The sequence below is a fragment of the Loxodonta africana genome, chromosome 7, assembly GCF_030014295.1.
Source record: "Loxodonta africana isolate mLoxAfr1 chromosome 7, mLoxAfr1.hap2, whole genome shotgun sequence".
NCBI lineage: Eukaryota > Metazoa > Chordata > Mammalia > Proboscidea > Elephantidae > Loxodonta > Loxodonta africana.
In genome coordinates, this window is record NC_087348.1 from 77371613 (window position 1) to 77388387 (window position 16775).

Genomic DNA, 16775 nt, shown 5'->3' on the forward strand with positions numbered 1-16775 from the left:
ATCCCATCTGACACTTTGCTGATCCAAGCAACAGAACAAAGCTGGTACTGGTAGCTCGTAACATGTTGGGAGGACAAACAAGCATGTGACTGATTCAGGACCTGTGAGCTGCCTCCAGGCCTGAAGCTGACCACAGTCCTGACAAACACCCCATTCCCACAAGCGAAAAGGAGACCAAGGAACATAACATCCTTGATGCAAGAAACACAACATCCTTGAAGGAGCCTGGATCCAAATAACAACATTTATAATCTCTGGAACTTGGGGAAGTAGCATGATCTACCTGTCCTGCTGCTGCCCAGAACCTTGCCTTGTATGTAAGTTTTCCCCATACTAAATCTTAAACTGATTATTCAATCTGAAGTGGCCTGTCCCTACCTTCTGCATACGGTGGCCATTTTTGGATTTTCCCAGAGGAACTCCCCTGCCCACCATCACCACCCAACACATGTGAAGAGAAGGCATCCCTTAGAAAAGTCTAAGCGTGTATGAGTCCCCAGTTTACAAATGTGACAGGAGATGAGAGAGGACCAGTATGGTGTTTAGTCACCGGGCAGAGATTTGTGTGTCTTCTGTCTGAGTAGAGTGAGAGCCTTTCAGGAAATGGGCTCCAAACTCAAGCTGGATCAGCATCTGAGCTGAGAAAGGACTGTGGTGCTTGGTCTCTTTGGCTGCCAGCCTTGGAAGGGCTGGTAATGAAGAAGCTGATTTAAAAACAATAGCAACAACAAAAGAAGTAGGATGAGTTAAAGTTGTGTCAGGGAATTTGGGCAGGTAAAAGAAACAAAGGCTTCAAAACATCAGACTTATCTGAGAAAGTAATCGATTTTCCTTTGTATTTCAGGAGTGCCAATGCAGCTCTGCAGGATAGTGAAAAAGATGTAAATGGAGTAAAGATATCACCTCTCCAATCTTGTGTTTAAAATGTAGGCATAGATGTATGATCCCACTACATAGCACCTCTTACCTCTCCTGAGCTCTAAATTGGATTTGACTTCCTATAGATTAATTTTTCCAACACCTGTAGCTCCTTTTCAGACTGACTTCCTTGAAACTTTGATGCTATAAGCTCTGCATTGAAAAACGTGGTGCCAACTCTTCTCAATCACTTTCACTTTTAGGGTTAAAGCTGAAAATCTGATCGTGGCAACTATCACTGAGCCGACCTGAGAGTCAAGCAACGATCCCTTAGCTGCAGTCTACACTTAGTAGGATGCCAGCATCCATTTAGCAAAAACAACCTAAGAAAGCTCTAAAGAAAATGTGGTAAGGGCTAATAACATCTACTATCTCTGAGGGAATACCTAAGAATCAGAAAGTAGAAAAGAGAGAATGTTAATCTTTAATACTGTTTTCATGAATACTTCCTGGAAATTTAAAAATGAACATTGTTAAAGATATGTTTCTGGAACAGTAAAAGGAGGTTTCGAAACAATAAGGAGTCCCTGAGTGGTGCAAATGGTTAATGTACTCGGATACTAACCAAAAGGTTGCAGGTTGGAGTCTACCCAATGGTGCCTCAGAAGAAAGGGCTGGCAATCTTTCCAAGCAAATCAGCCATTGAAAACCTTACGGAGCACTGTTACACTCTGATAGACATGGGGTCATCATGCGCCCAAGTCAGCTAAATGACAACTGGTTCTTTTTTTGAACAACAGCTACACATACATGTTGACAGGGCTTTTATACTTTGCCCAAAAATAAAATAAAGTGTAAGTAATCTATCTCCATGTTGACCAAGACGCCCCCCAAAATAAAGAAATGCTGGACTCACATTAGTGACGTATTCGATATCCTTCCAAAGGATGCACTCCCTGGGGAAGTCGGCCAAGTCTAAGAAGTGATCCACCACCACTTGGCCGATTAAGTCATGGCGAGAGAACCTGTCGAAGTCATACACAGAGAAGTGAAGCTTCCGTGCTGCGAGGTCATTGTAGGGAACCGGAAATAAAAACACTTCATCAAACACTGGGTTCAGGGTCTTTCTGTGAACTTTAGTCTGATGTTTGGTTTTCCGATCGGGAAGCAAATAAATCTTGACGTAAGGATCTGAGGTCCCAGAAAAGTCCTTGGCAGGCAAATTGACAGCTTTGTGAATCTTCACGATGAGGTGCTCTAAATCACAGTCATATTTTAAAATGAAGTTCAGTTTCCCACAGGCTTTGCTGTTACTCCTTCTGCCATCATCATTATCCACTGACCTCTGTTTATATAACTCTGGTTTAATTCGACCAATTCCAGTCAACTGTTCCTGCTTTTGGAGCTGCTGGATGTTGAAGTCTGGGTTTGACAGGTTGAGTTGTCTTCGGATTGAATTATGCCTTGAGTAAAGAGCAAGAGAGAACAAAGTTATAACCTCATTAGCTATGGGTCTGTCAGAAACTTGTGACTGGGATGTCGGTATGTTACGTTCTGCTAAAAGCTTAAATCTGTAGGTTTTTTTGGCCTAAATTCAAAATGATCACCAATGTGAGTAAGCTGCTCCCTAAGGCCTGAGGCTCAAAATTGAGGGTTGGTATCAGAAAATGAACTTACAAACATGTGGCCCTCCAGCTTTCAAGGTTTAATGCACTTTCTAAACTGTCTAATGTGCCATTAAAGAAGCTTATTTGGCTGGTGGAATGTAAAGATATGTACAGACTGGTTTAAAAAATACAATTATTCACCTTTACACATAATACCTTCTTGAAATTGGACTAGTTGGCTAAGTGTTGTCTGAAGAAGAATGAATCTTTCTCTAAATTACATGGACTTTCCTGTCACTACCTTATAGCTTCATAAGGATATAAATTCTTACTGGTCCAAATCCAATCATTTCTTCACGAGGACATAGTTTTTGCTTATGTGCGAACGTATGTGACTGGGGTGTGTCTGCTTGCAGTGGACTGTGCTACTGTGACAGGTACAAGTGACAGCTCTGTGACTGCATTTTTGTTGTACCACATAGTGATCAGTGATCAGAAGGTAGGGTTTAACCCTAAAGGGCATGAAAATTAAAAGTGAGCTACTATAAATGCATATAGGGATTCAGGTAGAGAAGGCTGGATACTGATATTAGCAAATAAAATATTTGTTAACAAAGTCTCCACCACTGGTCTCTCAGTTTGTCATACTGTAGTGACTTGGGTATTGCTACAATGCTGTAAGCTATGTCACTAGTATTTCAAATACCAGCAGAGTCACCCATGGTGGACAGGTTTCAGCAGAGCTTCCAGACTAAGACAGGCTAGGAAGAAACGCCTAAAGATCTACTTCCAAAATTTGCCAATGAACATCTTTTGATATGGATCATAACAGAATATTGTCCTACTTGCTTGCTTAGGACGCATCATCAGGAGGGATCAATTGCTGGAGGAGGACATCATGTTTGGTGAAATAGAGGGCCAGTGAGGGCGAGAGAGATGTTCAATGAGATCTGTTGGCACAGGAGCCAAAACGATGGACTCAAACATACTGGGGGTTGTGAGGATAATGCAGGACTAGGCAACATTTTGTTCTGTTGTACATATGGTCACCGGGAGTTGGAGTTGACTTGACAGCAGCTATCTATCTACTTATCTACCTATCCACCCACCCACCCATTCACACATCCATCCATCCGTCCGTCCGTCCATCTATCCATCATCCATCTACCCACCTACCTATCTAATGAAGTATACTTTTAGCCTATAACCTCATTGGTTTGGGTTAGAAGTCTCTTTAAAAACTGCCTTATCTGTGTGGGTCTTCGTAAGTTGGGAGAATAATCATTACATACAAGGTTGTTTTTAAGGTTATTTTTAGCTCAGAGTTCAGTCATTACATTGTATTATCTTCAGTTACTCAATAACCTTAATTAAAATCGCCTTTCCACCAGAAAGTGAAAAGGAACAGCCAGGCTGTCTCTGAGGGGTTGGTAAATACTTGGAGAGGCACAGTAAACATTTGAACGTGTCTTCTTTTCAATTCTTAAGACTGCTTTATGAAATAAAGGTGTAAAAATGGGACTAACAGACTCAAAAACTTGTTTGAAATTATTGTTTCTTGTCATCATAGATGCTGTCATACTAAACATTCTTCTTCTTCCTAACATAGCCTCCCCTCCTGATCAATAATCACCCATGGGGTGTACAATAAGGGCACTTGAACCTGTCACAGCCAACAAAATCCACAGCAAGCAGACACATCCCAGGTGCCCACATTCTCACATGCGCAAAAACCATGTGATCTGAAGGTGGCTGTAAGATTTTAATTTCTTAGAGACAAATTCACAATCTTAAAGTTTCTCTGTAGCTTAAGCTTTTTGATGGGGTGTAGGAGAGGAAGAGGCAGGGGATGCTGTGAATGTGCCTAAAACTGGCTCTCTGTGCTATACAGCCAAGGGCATTACTTCATTCAGAATATGAACCTTTATTGTGAGAGAACAGAGCTTTAATCCCAGCAGGGGCTCTGGGGACAGAAAGGACTGGCAGGTAGCAGCAAGTATCCAGCCCTATGCAGAGGCCACAGGAGATGGTACAGCTGTCTCCCTTTGCAATTGCTTTTTCTCTCTAGGCTGAATTTAAAAAAGGGTTATACTCTGGTCCCCAGTCAGTTCCCACCTATTATGGGCCATTCCGGGTGCTGCCTACTTAGTGGTGCTGTTTAAATAATAAAAGTGCACCCTCAACACCCGCTGGATACCTTCTCTGGGCCAGTCTGTGATGGACCAAGGATCTCCATCTACACTCAGCCCCATCCCCTGCCATGATGCTAGACCCTCTGCTTTTCCCCCACGGTGGCCACTGAGCAGACTCCCTGCATAACAACTTACCTGTTTCCTGAATAATGGCTTTAGATTCATCACAGCAACATTTTATCCTAACTTTCATCAGTTTTACAAAACTGAACCTGCCCATATAATTTTTTTATTATTATTATTGTGGTGAAAATATACACATCAAAACATTTGCCAAGTCAACAGTTTCTATACGTAAAATTCAGTGACATTGATTACATTCTTCATGTTGTGCAAACATTATCACTATCCTTTTCCAAGGTATTTCACCACCATTAACATAAGCTCCATGTCCCCTAAGCAAACACTTTCCCTTTTCTTCTCCCTCCCACCCCTATAATAATCTTTGGCTTCTACATATTTGCTTACTTCATATATGTGAGATCATAGAGTATTTGTCCTGACTTATTTCGCTCAACATGTTTTCAAGGCTTATCCATGTTGTAGCATGCATCTGAACTTCATTTCTCTTTCTGGCTGAGTAACATTCCTTTGTAAGCATATACCACATTTTGTTAATCCATTCATCTGCTGATGGACATTTTGATTGTTTCCACCTTTTGGCTATCGTGAAAAGAGCTGCAAAGAATTGTGGCGTATAGCTGCCCATGTAATTTTAAGCTTTAATTTAAAATTACATGGATTTGGCTGCTTAGCAATGGAACATATTCTGTTTCACATGTACAGTTTCTCAGGCATGAAATCAGAAGAGAAACATGGCGCTACCTGTTCCTTTCTTCCTAACTACAGTGGACTACCAGCGGGCAGAGGGGCTGCGGTGGTGAAGGCATCAAGGAGAGATTTGTACTTCAAAGCCTAAAACAAAATCCCATTCCCTCAGAGCCAAAATACACAGGAAGCATCCCTTCAAAATTCTTTTTAGAAATCAAGCATAGATATGAGTACTATTACCTACACAAATGCTTTATCCTATTAGCTTCATTCCAAACACTTTTTCTCTCAATCAGAATGACACTTGCTATTGGGAAAACACAGTTGAATCTATCTTTAAGGTAGTGGCTTAAAGCAGATAGCGAAGACTGTAACAGGGCCTGACAGCTTCTCTTCTCACTCTCTGGGGCTCCCTTTGAATTGCTTTCAATTTCCTTTTAGTAGAAAGCTAGAGATTATTGGCGGTAAGGGTAAAATAGAGAAGCCCAGTACGGCTAAAGAACCAGGGTAACCAGTAACTTCCCTGCATAACCTCTGGAGCTCTCTGGGCTGAGAAAAGAGAAAGTAAAGCAGGGAGGCTGCCCTGGGACATGAAAGAGAAGATGTGATGGAGGAAGTAGGAAATCAATATTCCATAAGTCTCACAGGCTGCACAAATGGAGGTGGAAAGAAAAAGCAAGTCAAAAGGAAGAGGGAGAAAGATACAGAACAGAGTTTGATGACCTGATCCCACCCCCCACCCTACTGCAGATGAGGTGGTTCTAAATGGTCATGGAGGTGGCCCTTGAGTACAGTCAACTAGAGGCTCCCCAGGGCAAAGGTCTAGAATTGTAATGTCAGACTTTGAGTGTGGTGAGGTGGGATCTATGTCTGAAGCAGACAGCCCTCTGAGGGGGTCTGAGGAGTCCTGTATCTTGGTGTTTACAGGACTTGATGTGCACAAGGAATGGAAAGAGGAGGTGGGTTGTAAGGGCTGGGAGTGAGAAGGAAAGCAGAAAGGTGGGTGTCCTTTGTAAAGAAGTTACACCCTAACTGAATTCGCATCTTGGCTCCCAGCTCTCCAGCAGGATGGTGTCCTTGCAAACTGTGACTTCAGAACCAACTTAACTTCCCTAGGTTCAAGTCAAGGCAGGGAGGTATGGGAACAGTGGAAAAGGACTCTGTTCTAGGAAACTCCCCTGGCGATGGAGAGAAGAGAGCTGGGCTGTCCTGAACCTCAGAGAGACACAAAAGAAGGGAAAATCCCAGACAGGACGAGACCCAATTACCTGGCTACAAGGTCAGGAGGAAACGGGAATCTGGGGCTTTCTTGGCCTGAGATTCAGATACTTCTAGGACGAGTGAGAAAACAAAGATATAGGCATAAGCCTTGGGGTCAGTGGATATGTGTGGTGAAGTGCAGTTGTATACAGTGATACATGATCTGCTTCTTTCCACCGCTTCCCAAGTTAAACAGGTTGAGCCCTTGGTGTTACCTTCAAATACTTTTTCCCCTATAACCAAGATGGCCCAATGTCCATCAACATCTTCTCTATAATAGCTTACATCCCATGCCTCTTCCCATTCCCGTTGCGTCCAACAGTGTTCTGGCCTTCATCAGTACAGCCCTGAATTGCTTCCCTGCATGCAGTATGCACCCCTATCCTGCACATCTTTTTTTTTTTAATACTGTGTTTTTATTTTCATTTTTTTTATTGTGCTTTAAGTCAAAGTTTACAATTCAAGTCAGTTTCTCATAGAAAAACTTATACACGCATTGTTACGTGACTTTAGTTCCTCTCCCTATAATGTGACAGCACACTCCTTTCCACCCTGTATTTCCCATGTCCATTCAACCAGCTCCTGTCCCCCTCTGCCTTCTCATCTCACCTCTGGACAGAAGCTGCCCACATAGTCGCATGTGTCTACTTGAGCTAAGAAGCACACTTCTCACCAGTATCATTTTATATCTTATAGTCCAGTCTAATCTTTGAAGAGTTGGCTTCGGGAATGGTTTCAGTTTTGGGCTAACAGACTGTCTGGGGGCCATGTCTTCTGGCCTCTCCCACACATCTTGTAGACTCCTGCCAGGTTAATCTCCCAGAGAACAATTTGAACATCTCAATGTGTATAACTGGTGCTTTTCCTATACACTTTCCCAACTAGACTGTGGGTCTTTACAGGGCAGAGCTATATCTTTTTTCTCTATTATCAGCTCCTAGAACAGAACTTGGCACACAGAAGCTGCTTAGTACATATGACTAGAGTAAATATACGAATGTCATGAACATTGTTGTTGTTAGTTGCCTTTGAGTTGATTCTAACACATGGCAACCCCATGTGTGCAGAGTAGAACTGTTTCATAGGGTTTTCAAGGTTATGACCTCTCAGAAGCAGATCACCAGGCCTGCCTTCTAAGGTACATCTGGGTGGGTTTGAACTGCCAACCTTTCAGCTAGTGGTCAAGCACTTAACAGTTTGCACCACCTTGGGTTTCCTTACAAACATAATAGCTACTAACTAAAAGGTCAGCAGTTTGAATTCACCAGCTGCTCCTTGGAAATGCTATAGGGCAGTTCTACTCTTTCCTATAGGGTCGCTGTGAATTGAAATCAACTCAACGGCAATGGGTTTGGCTTTAGTTTTGAGAAAATACAGAAACCTTGGGTGGTACAAACAGTAATGTACTCAGCTGCTAACCAAAGGTTGGAAGTTTGAGTTCACCCAGAGGTGTCTTGGAAGAAAGGTCTGGTGATCCTCTTCTGAAAAATCAGTCATCAAAAACCCTATGGAGCACAATTCTATTCTGACATATATGGGGTTGTCATAAGTCAGAATCAGTTTAACAGCAACTGGAAAAGAGAAAATACACAATTACACCTAGTTTCAGGGTCTTAGAGAAGTTGAGGCAACGTCCATTTTTTATGATGTTTACTAAAATCTGAAGAAATAACTAAGAGTGTGATTAAAAAATTATGTTTCAAATGTTTACATTTAACCAATGCTTTCAAAAAAAAAAATAGCTTAATACAATTGTGTTAGTCATAGAGTAATTACAAGATTTAATCCTAGTGTACTTACTACTGGAGTTGTGGCTGGTAATGGGACCCAAATTTTAAAGTGTGATGATTGTCTTTTTCTTTCAATTCTGTCATTGTATTTCTGTGACTCTATAGATTGCTTAATTCAGGGATAAGGTCAGAAACCCAAAGGTGAGGCTCTTAATGAATCTGAGGCCTGGGACAAATGGCCTTACACTAGCCTCACATGATTATAGGCCCTACTCGGTTTAAATGTCTGGCCCTTTGCCGTTCTTGTCGGTAGAACACAAGAAAAGTGGCCTGATACTGACCAACTTATTCAGTCAGTCATTCATGAAAAAAGTCTGCTCTGTGCCCAGAGCTGCACTAGGGGCTGGATAGATAGTGAGAAATAAAACAGATGTGGTCTCACAGAACTCATAGTCAAGAGGATGGTATAGGCAATAAACAAACTGGTACTCATTTAATCAGAAACAGAAATTCAGTCCTATAAAGGAGTATGAACAAGGCAACATGAGCAAGACTTAGGAGTGATAGGGAATGGAGGAAAGAACACATACTTAGGTGGGTAGGGACACTGTCTGAGAAGGTGACACTTCAGCTGGGACATTAAGGCTGCGAAGGAACCAGGCAAGGCAAAGAGAAAGGAAAAATAGTCCAGGCTGAGAGAACGGTCTCAAGGCAGGAAAGTGCTTGATATACTGAAGGAAGTTTTAAAAAAAGATCAGACTGTAGGGTAATAAGTTTTTTCAGGGGAAGCTTCCTATGGAGTCATGTGAATGGTATCCTCTGGGATTGTGCAACATGGTGGCCCTAGCCAAGAGGTGAGGCTGACAAGATCATCACGTAGGGCCTTAAAAGACCTGAGAAGGAGTTTGTGGTGTGGCAACTGTTATTTTTTTAAAAGCCCAAAGTGTTACACAAAAAGATCGAGAAGGCTTAAGAAAAGAAGATGGACTCCCATCTTGGGATATGAGCCAGGGAATGGATTAGATGACCTTTCAAGGTTCCTTCTATTTGGGGGATCCAGAGATTTTCATGGAAACCTTGGTGGTGTAGTGGTTAAGAGCAATTGCTGCTAACCAAAAGATAGGCAGTTCGAATCCACCAGGCGCTCCTTGGAAACCCTATGGGGCAGTTCTACCCTGTCCTATAGGGTTGCTTCAAGTCGGAATTGACTCAATGGCAACAGATTTGGTTTGGTTTGGTTTGGTTAGAGATTTTCATAGATTTGGAATAGAAATCTTTAAAAAGATCTGGTGTTGAGAAATTCTGAGAAAATTAAAATATTCATATTCCCAAGTTATTAGGTCATTATACAAAAGGAATTTCATCCAAATGAAAGACAACAGGAATTTTGGATGGTTCTAATAGTAGTGGAGCTAACTAGAAACAGAATGCTGACAGGCTTGATCTTGGGAGAACAAGTAAAGTTATCTTCACAAGGAACATTCTCAGAAGATAAAACAAAGCTCATCTTTATGGTACCCCAAAAAGGCTCTGGTATGAGCCAAACATATCTAAGCTAAAAAAACCAGGTGAAGTTGATATTTCCGATGCAAATGCTGCTACAGAAACTATGGCAGTCACAGGGCCAGGTGAGGATGCCCATAAATGGTCATCTAAGTCTTGGGTGCACTGGGTCAAGGAGATGCTCTGGGACCCTTGATACAAACGACAACTACTGCAGGAGGAAAGAATAAGGCATATTGTCATTAGGTACTGTCAAGTCGATTTCAACTCATAGCTACCCCATGTGGCAGAGCAGAACTGCCTCATAGGGTTTTCTAGGCTGTAATCTTTACAGGAGCAGATCGCCAGCTCTTTCTCCTGCAGAGCCACTGGGTGGGTTTGAACCATCAACCTTTTGGTTAGCAGCCAAGTGCTTAACCATTGTACCACCAGGACACCTCCAGTAAGGCATACTAAATGTTATACTGATAGGGAAAGGGAGGGATGAAAGGAGGGGGAGAGAGAGAGAAAAGAACATAATGAGAAAGAAGGGCGAAGAAATAGATAACTAGAAAAGCAGACTGTTTAGACTCATCTCAGCAAAGAGTGCCTTTCCCCTCCCCACATATGGTATTAAATATGTTAATTAAAAAATAATTGAAAATTATTTTGGGGCATGAGGAATATCTCATTCATTTCTCCATTCTATCAGTAAAAAAGAATTAGAAGCCTTTACACCACACTTTATGGTGAGACCATGAGACAAAGATGTGTATTTCCAAACAGAACCCATAAAACTAGGTCATAGTAATTTAGGTATGAATGTTTTAAATGTGTGATGATGCAAATTAATTGTCAGTATTAGGTCAGATAGAGCGGGAAAGATTTTAGTCTTCTTATGGTAGTTCAGATATTACTAGACTTGATTTTGGCCATCAGATAAAATAACTGTATTTCCAAAAATAAAGTAAATTTGAATTTAAAATGTATTTTACTGAGATAATTCCCTCACTCTTCGCTTTTATTTTTGTGCCTTCTACCCAATTTCCACAAATCAGTGAAGATATCTACGGTTTATATTTCTACGTGAATTATATTTCTGGATCTACAGAGCAAAATATTTCTCCATTTTTCTAGCATAAATATTGAGTAGTGATATTATTGCTATCAAATTCATTAGAAGTATGGCAGAGACCTCAAGTCAATAACCTAATTAAACATATAGTACTATTACCCTCTATTGGAGCCCTGGGGGCACAGTGGTTAAGAAATACAGCTGCTAACCAAAAGATCAGCAGTTCAAATCCACCAATCCCTACTTGGAAACCCTATGGGGCAGCTCTCCTCTGTCCTATAGGGCTGCTATGAGTCAGAATCGACTTGACAGCAGTGTTTTTTGTGTTTTTTTTTTTCGTTTTATTTTGGTGGCCTGTAAGGGGAACAAACCTGTGACCCTGGTGTTAGCAGCACCGCACTCTAATTCCCTTCACCTAAGAAGGGCTTTTTTTTTAAATCACCCTGAATTAGTGGAACCCAGATCAGAAAAATTATATGTAGAGTAGAACTGAACAGGAGACAAATTTCAATGTAGACTCCATTTGAAAGGCTCTAGTTACTGAAGGATTGGAAGGATCTTATTGGGAGTCTGTACCACTGCATGAACTCCAGGGCCTCATCAAACAGAGCTCCTGCTATATTTAAGTCTTAATTCTAAAGAGAAATTCTAGTGATAAAATCTAAGGATTTCTTCTAAACCAAATGGCAAACAACCATCCATTTCCTCACAGGAATATTTTAGGTTCAGCTCTTTGATTCAGAATTGGAAATGATGCTAAAATAGATTTCTGAAAAAATTAAATTACAAACTGTCATATTCCATCCCACTTAATGTGAATGAGTTGAGCCTCTAGGATAAACTTGATTAACATAAAAAAGGGTGAAATCTTATTTCTGTTTCTAGGGAACAAATTAAAAAGATTAAAAAGAAAAATATTCTCAAACTGTGCTTGTACTTTCCAAATAACAGCACATGCTATCCTCCTGGCTATCGCTCAAGCAAATATTTTCATTTTAAAGAAAACTGCTTCCTGAGTCTCTTTTCCTGAAATCTCTTATTGAAAATGAATTTTTATATCCAGTGATTCAGAACTGGTTGTTTAGCCTCAAACCCACCTTCGTGCAGCAGCTGAGCCTACAGAGAGGCCTGTCTCAATGATAATGATGACGATAACAGCAATAAAGACAAAATGGCAGTCACATTTTGTAGCACTTACTAGATGCATGTCTGTGCAAAGCACATGATTCATATGTTATCATTTCATTCTTAAAACCACTTTATAAGTCAGCACCATTACTATTCCTCTTTTACACAAAGGAACTGAAAGGATACATAGGTTAAGTAATTTGTCCAAGGTTACACAGCTAAGTAAAGCCAGTTCATATGATCTCAGAGTCCATGCTTTTAACTACTACACTGTATTATCTCTTTACTGCTTAAGAGCACAAAGCATCCAGATAGTAGGCAAAGAGTGGGCTGGGCCTGGGCCTGGTGTTATGGATTGAATTGTGTCCCTCCACCCCCAAAATACATGTTAGAATCCTAACCCCTAAACCTATGGATGTAATCCCATTTGGGATTAGGGCTTCCTTTGTTACATTAATGAGGCCATACTGGTATAGCAGGTGTCCTAAACCTAATCACTTCTGAGTTATAAACACAGTAAATTAGACACAGAATGGAGCACATGCAGGGGGGAGACAGATGCTAACTGATAAAAGAAGGCAGATGAATCTACAAGCCCAGCAACTCCAAGGCCTGCTGGCTGCTAGAATCTGAAATAGATAAGGAATGACCTCCCCGTAGAGCCACAGCCCAAATTTGATCTTCTAGCTTCCTGATCTGTGAAAACATAAATTTCTGTTCTTTAAAGCCACCTACTTGTAGCATTTCTGTTACAGCAGTACTAGGTAACTAAGATGATCTGGGTACTTTATAGGTTTCGTAGAGGCTGGAGATGGACCAGGACCTCCAGCCACACTGTGGCATCTGAAGAGGGCCTGTGTGTGACAGCTAGACTAGGTCTGGGGCACAGTGAACAAATTCTATAGAACTAGGTTAGGAGAGCAGCATGGCACAGTGGTAAAGAGCTCAGGTTCTGGTGTTGGTTGAACCAGGGTTCAAATTCTGACCTGCATACATTGTTGCTTAATTTCCTTAAGCTTCTTAAATTTCTTCTTCTGTAAATAATAATAATAGTAGCCACCTCACACAAATCTGTGAGCTATAATAACGCATATAAAGCTCTTAGTATAATACCTGACAAAGTATTATCAATGTTAACTATTATGAACTAAGCAAAGCTTAAATGGAGCTAAAGAACTTAATTTCAACATAGGAACAACCAGCTTTTCCCATATCCCTGTCTCTGATACTGGATAGATAGCTAGAAGGCTGCAGACTCCTTGGCTAACCAACGCCATTGCTGCCAGGGGATGGGGAAGGGCGTGGTCTGTTCCCTGCATTCAGAAAGGAAGGTGGCATTACTGACCGAGCTGATGAAGTTGGCTCTGTGATTTGGCGCTGTACTCGGACGCCATGAGCACAGTTCTCCTGGACCCCCGGCTGGGTCGAGAGAGGAATGTCAGGGGAGGTGTGACTGATCTTCATGGAGGAGTCAGGGCAGGGGGTGGGAGGGTCTAGGAAGTCCTCACTGTTCTCCTGCTCATTGGTCTCTGTGTCCGTGTAGTTAAGAGGCTCCTGGTTGTTGTCTTTGCTACCAGAGAGCAGACCTCGTTCTCGCCACGGAACCCAGCAGAGTTTCCAAGACACGAAGAGAGACACGCCAAAGAGAGCGAGACCACAGGCAGTGACCACAAGGGTCAGTAGGCTCACGGATATATCTGCAAAGAAGCAAAGAATGAAGGTCAGTGTGATTGCTTTTTCCATACCCTGTGTGGGCAGAAGGACCCTCCCATCCATTCACCCCTCAGGAGCAGGTTGAGGAAGTCCAGCTTGGAAGATGCAGCCAGGTCACCTGATCCTGGGGCAGTGACAATGAGGATTCAGACACAAACCAGCAGATGAGTGTGCAAAAAACACAGAGGAGGTAGCCTGCAGGCCATGTTTAGAAATAATAAGCAGACTTCTATAGCAAGGGGGAAAAAAAAAAACCACTTCCATTGAGTCAATTCTGACTCATAGCAGCCCTACAGGACAGAGTAGAACTGCCCCATAGGGTTTCCAAGGCTATAAATCTTTATGGAAGCAGACTGCCACATCTTTGTTCTGTGGAGCGACTGGTAGGTTTGAAACACTGACATTTTGGTTAGCAGCCAAGCACTTAAACACAGCACCACCAGGGCTCCTTTCTATAACAAGAGATGGAGTATATTCAGGGGGACGAGTACCCTGTGAGTCAAATAAGACCCTATCCTACAGGCAGTGTGAATCACTGATGTTGTGTGACAGTTTCAATTGTCCTTAAAAAGTACCCTGCCATCTCACAAAGCTGTTTAGGAATTGTTTATTCAAGAACTTCTAAAAACAAGATAAACTGCTAGTAACCAGTTGCGTCAAGTCGGCTCTGACTCATGGTGACCCCATGTGTGTCAGAATAGTACTGTACTCATAGGGTTTTCAATGGCTGATTTTTTGGATGTAGATGGCCAAGCACAATCTACCTCTGAGGCACCTCTGGGCGGATTCAAACTTCCAACCTTCTAGTTAGCAGCCGGGCACATTAGCCGTTTGTACCACCCAGGGAATAAGTGCTTTATTTTCTATTTTTGTTATTATCTTTTTCAATACAGACTTTTTTTTATTATAGTAAATATATAAAATATTTTCCATTGCAACAATCTTCAAGTGTATAGTTCACTGACATTAATTATATTAATTAGGTTCACCATTTTACTCAATCTTCACTCTTATCCATTCCTGAATTATTCCATCACCCTTAACAGAAGCTCAGTGTTCCCTAAACACTGGGGATCTAAGTAAAATGAAGCTCAAGCTCTCTGTAGATTTTGCGGCCTCAACAAAACCCACCACTCACATCCCTATGTTCCATAGCAGACTGTCATACTTTGAGTATCCCCAGTAATAAGACCCTGAGACAAGTATTCAAAGGCAAACAGTTTATTTTGAAGGTGAAGGAAACACTGGTAGGCGACTGGAGAATTGAGCCTGCGAAGGCAGCCAGGAAAGGGTGCACTGGCTGTCAAGCCAATCACGACAGCAGGGGACTGGAGCTTAAGCCTGCTGAGGATGCTCCATACACCTTGCAGTTACCCACACAAGGACAAGGGACTTGGGCTATTTATACTTCCACTTCCTTCAGTCGTTGATTGAGGGAGGCTCTCAGAGGATATTAAATCCTTGGCATTTCAAACCTGCATCATGGGTGGGCAAAGTAGGCTTCGATAGCCAGAAGATGCCCACATTCAAATAAATGCAGGTGCTGGTTGTTGGAGTCAGTAGGCATACATGCCCTGAAGTGGTAATGCTGAGGGGATATGGTGGGGTAATGACAGCATTCTTACATGGACCCCAGCCCCATGGCCTTAGCCTGGGTCCATAGTAGAGCAGCACTCAGCAGGTGGGCTTCTAACTTTCAGAACAGAGCCCAGATCCCTCCAGACTTCCACCCACCCTACAGTAGAGACAGGGAGAATGAGGCATCAACCTGAACACATTCCTGGCATGGTCATGGATGTAAACTCCTTACTTGATATGACAGTGCTACCTGTCTCTACAGGAGCCCTGGTGGCATAGTGGTTAAGAGCTCAGCTGCTAGCCAAAAGGTCAACAGTTCAAACCTACCAGCTGCTCCTTGGAAACCCTATGGGGCAGTTCTTCTCTGTCCTATAGGGTCATCATGAGTCAGAATTGACTCAAAGGCAACAGGTTTGGTTTTTTGGTTTGGTCCATTGTTAATATTTGCCTTATTCCAACGAAAGTTTTCTGAATGCCCACTCCATGCCAGGTACCGTGTTAGGCTTTGGAGATACAATGAGGAATGTGACAGAAACACTCCAAACCTTCACAGGACTCACATTTTGGTGAAGGAGAAAATTAGAAATTAGTTACTTAACAGTCACAGTTCCAACTATTAACCAGCAATGCCAACAATCTGTGATACATGGTGATTTATATTTCTGTTGAAGTATGCACATGAACCTCTCCCGCAAATCACGACCCTTACCTACCAACCACCTACTATGCATTTCAACGTGACTCTGAAGGGACTTGATCATTCTTATGAAATAACAGAGATTCTTCATGAAAAGTTGCTCTTGGAAGAAAGCCAGTTGCCCATGCTAGGGATGAGTCTAGCATACCTCCTCCATACCCCCCTTCAATCTTTGCCCTTGTAGTGAGATGACATTATATCTCTGGTTGAAAACACTGGAGTTCCAGTTCAACATGGGTAACTTGGCTCAAATGGTTGTCACTTTTCTCTCCTCGAATCCCACTGAAACAGGATAAGACAACTACACAGCAATGGAAAACAAGGACGTGCACCATCAATCCAGCAGTAACTTTGAGGAATTTCTGGAATTGTTTTAAAGGAAAAGCTAATCAGTGCTGAACACAACACAGGCAAATGAAGGGACACTGAGGGTGAGAAAAGAAAAACTCAGGTGCAGAACAGCAAGGGCTGGGATTAGAAGTAGGGAGTGGGGCCAGAGGAGTCAAAGTAAAAAGCACAAGAAATCACACCTCTGCCCCAATATGAAGTAGGGGAGAACATATTTTAGCCCCAGGCTCCATTTGGTTCTGGCAACTCACAGCAGAGTGGAAAATTTGTTGATGCAAATTTCTTGATAGGTGCCCACTTGTTGGGGGCAGAGGGAAGGAGGAAATCCTGTCTGAA

At 42.1% G+C, this 16775-nt stretch overlaps 1 protein-coding gene across 1 annotated transcript in view; it reads right to left on the minus strand.

Moving 5' to 3' along the window:
• SYT9 (synaptotagmin 9) overlaps positions 1 to 16775 on the minus strand; it is a 204666-nt gene that overhangs the window by 116001 nt on the left and 71890 nt on the right. Inside the window, exons 2-3 of the mRNA XM_023550893.2 lie at positions 13449 to 13800; positions 1775 to 2321 (exon numbers count right to left, since the gene is read on the minus strand). Of these exons, the coding sequence (XP_023406661.1) occupies positions 1775 to 2321; positions 13449 to 13800 (899 nt within the window). The remainder of the gene's footprint in view (positions 1 to 1774; positions 2322 to 13448; positions 13801 to 16775) is intronic.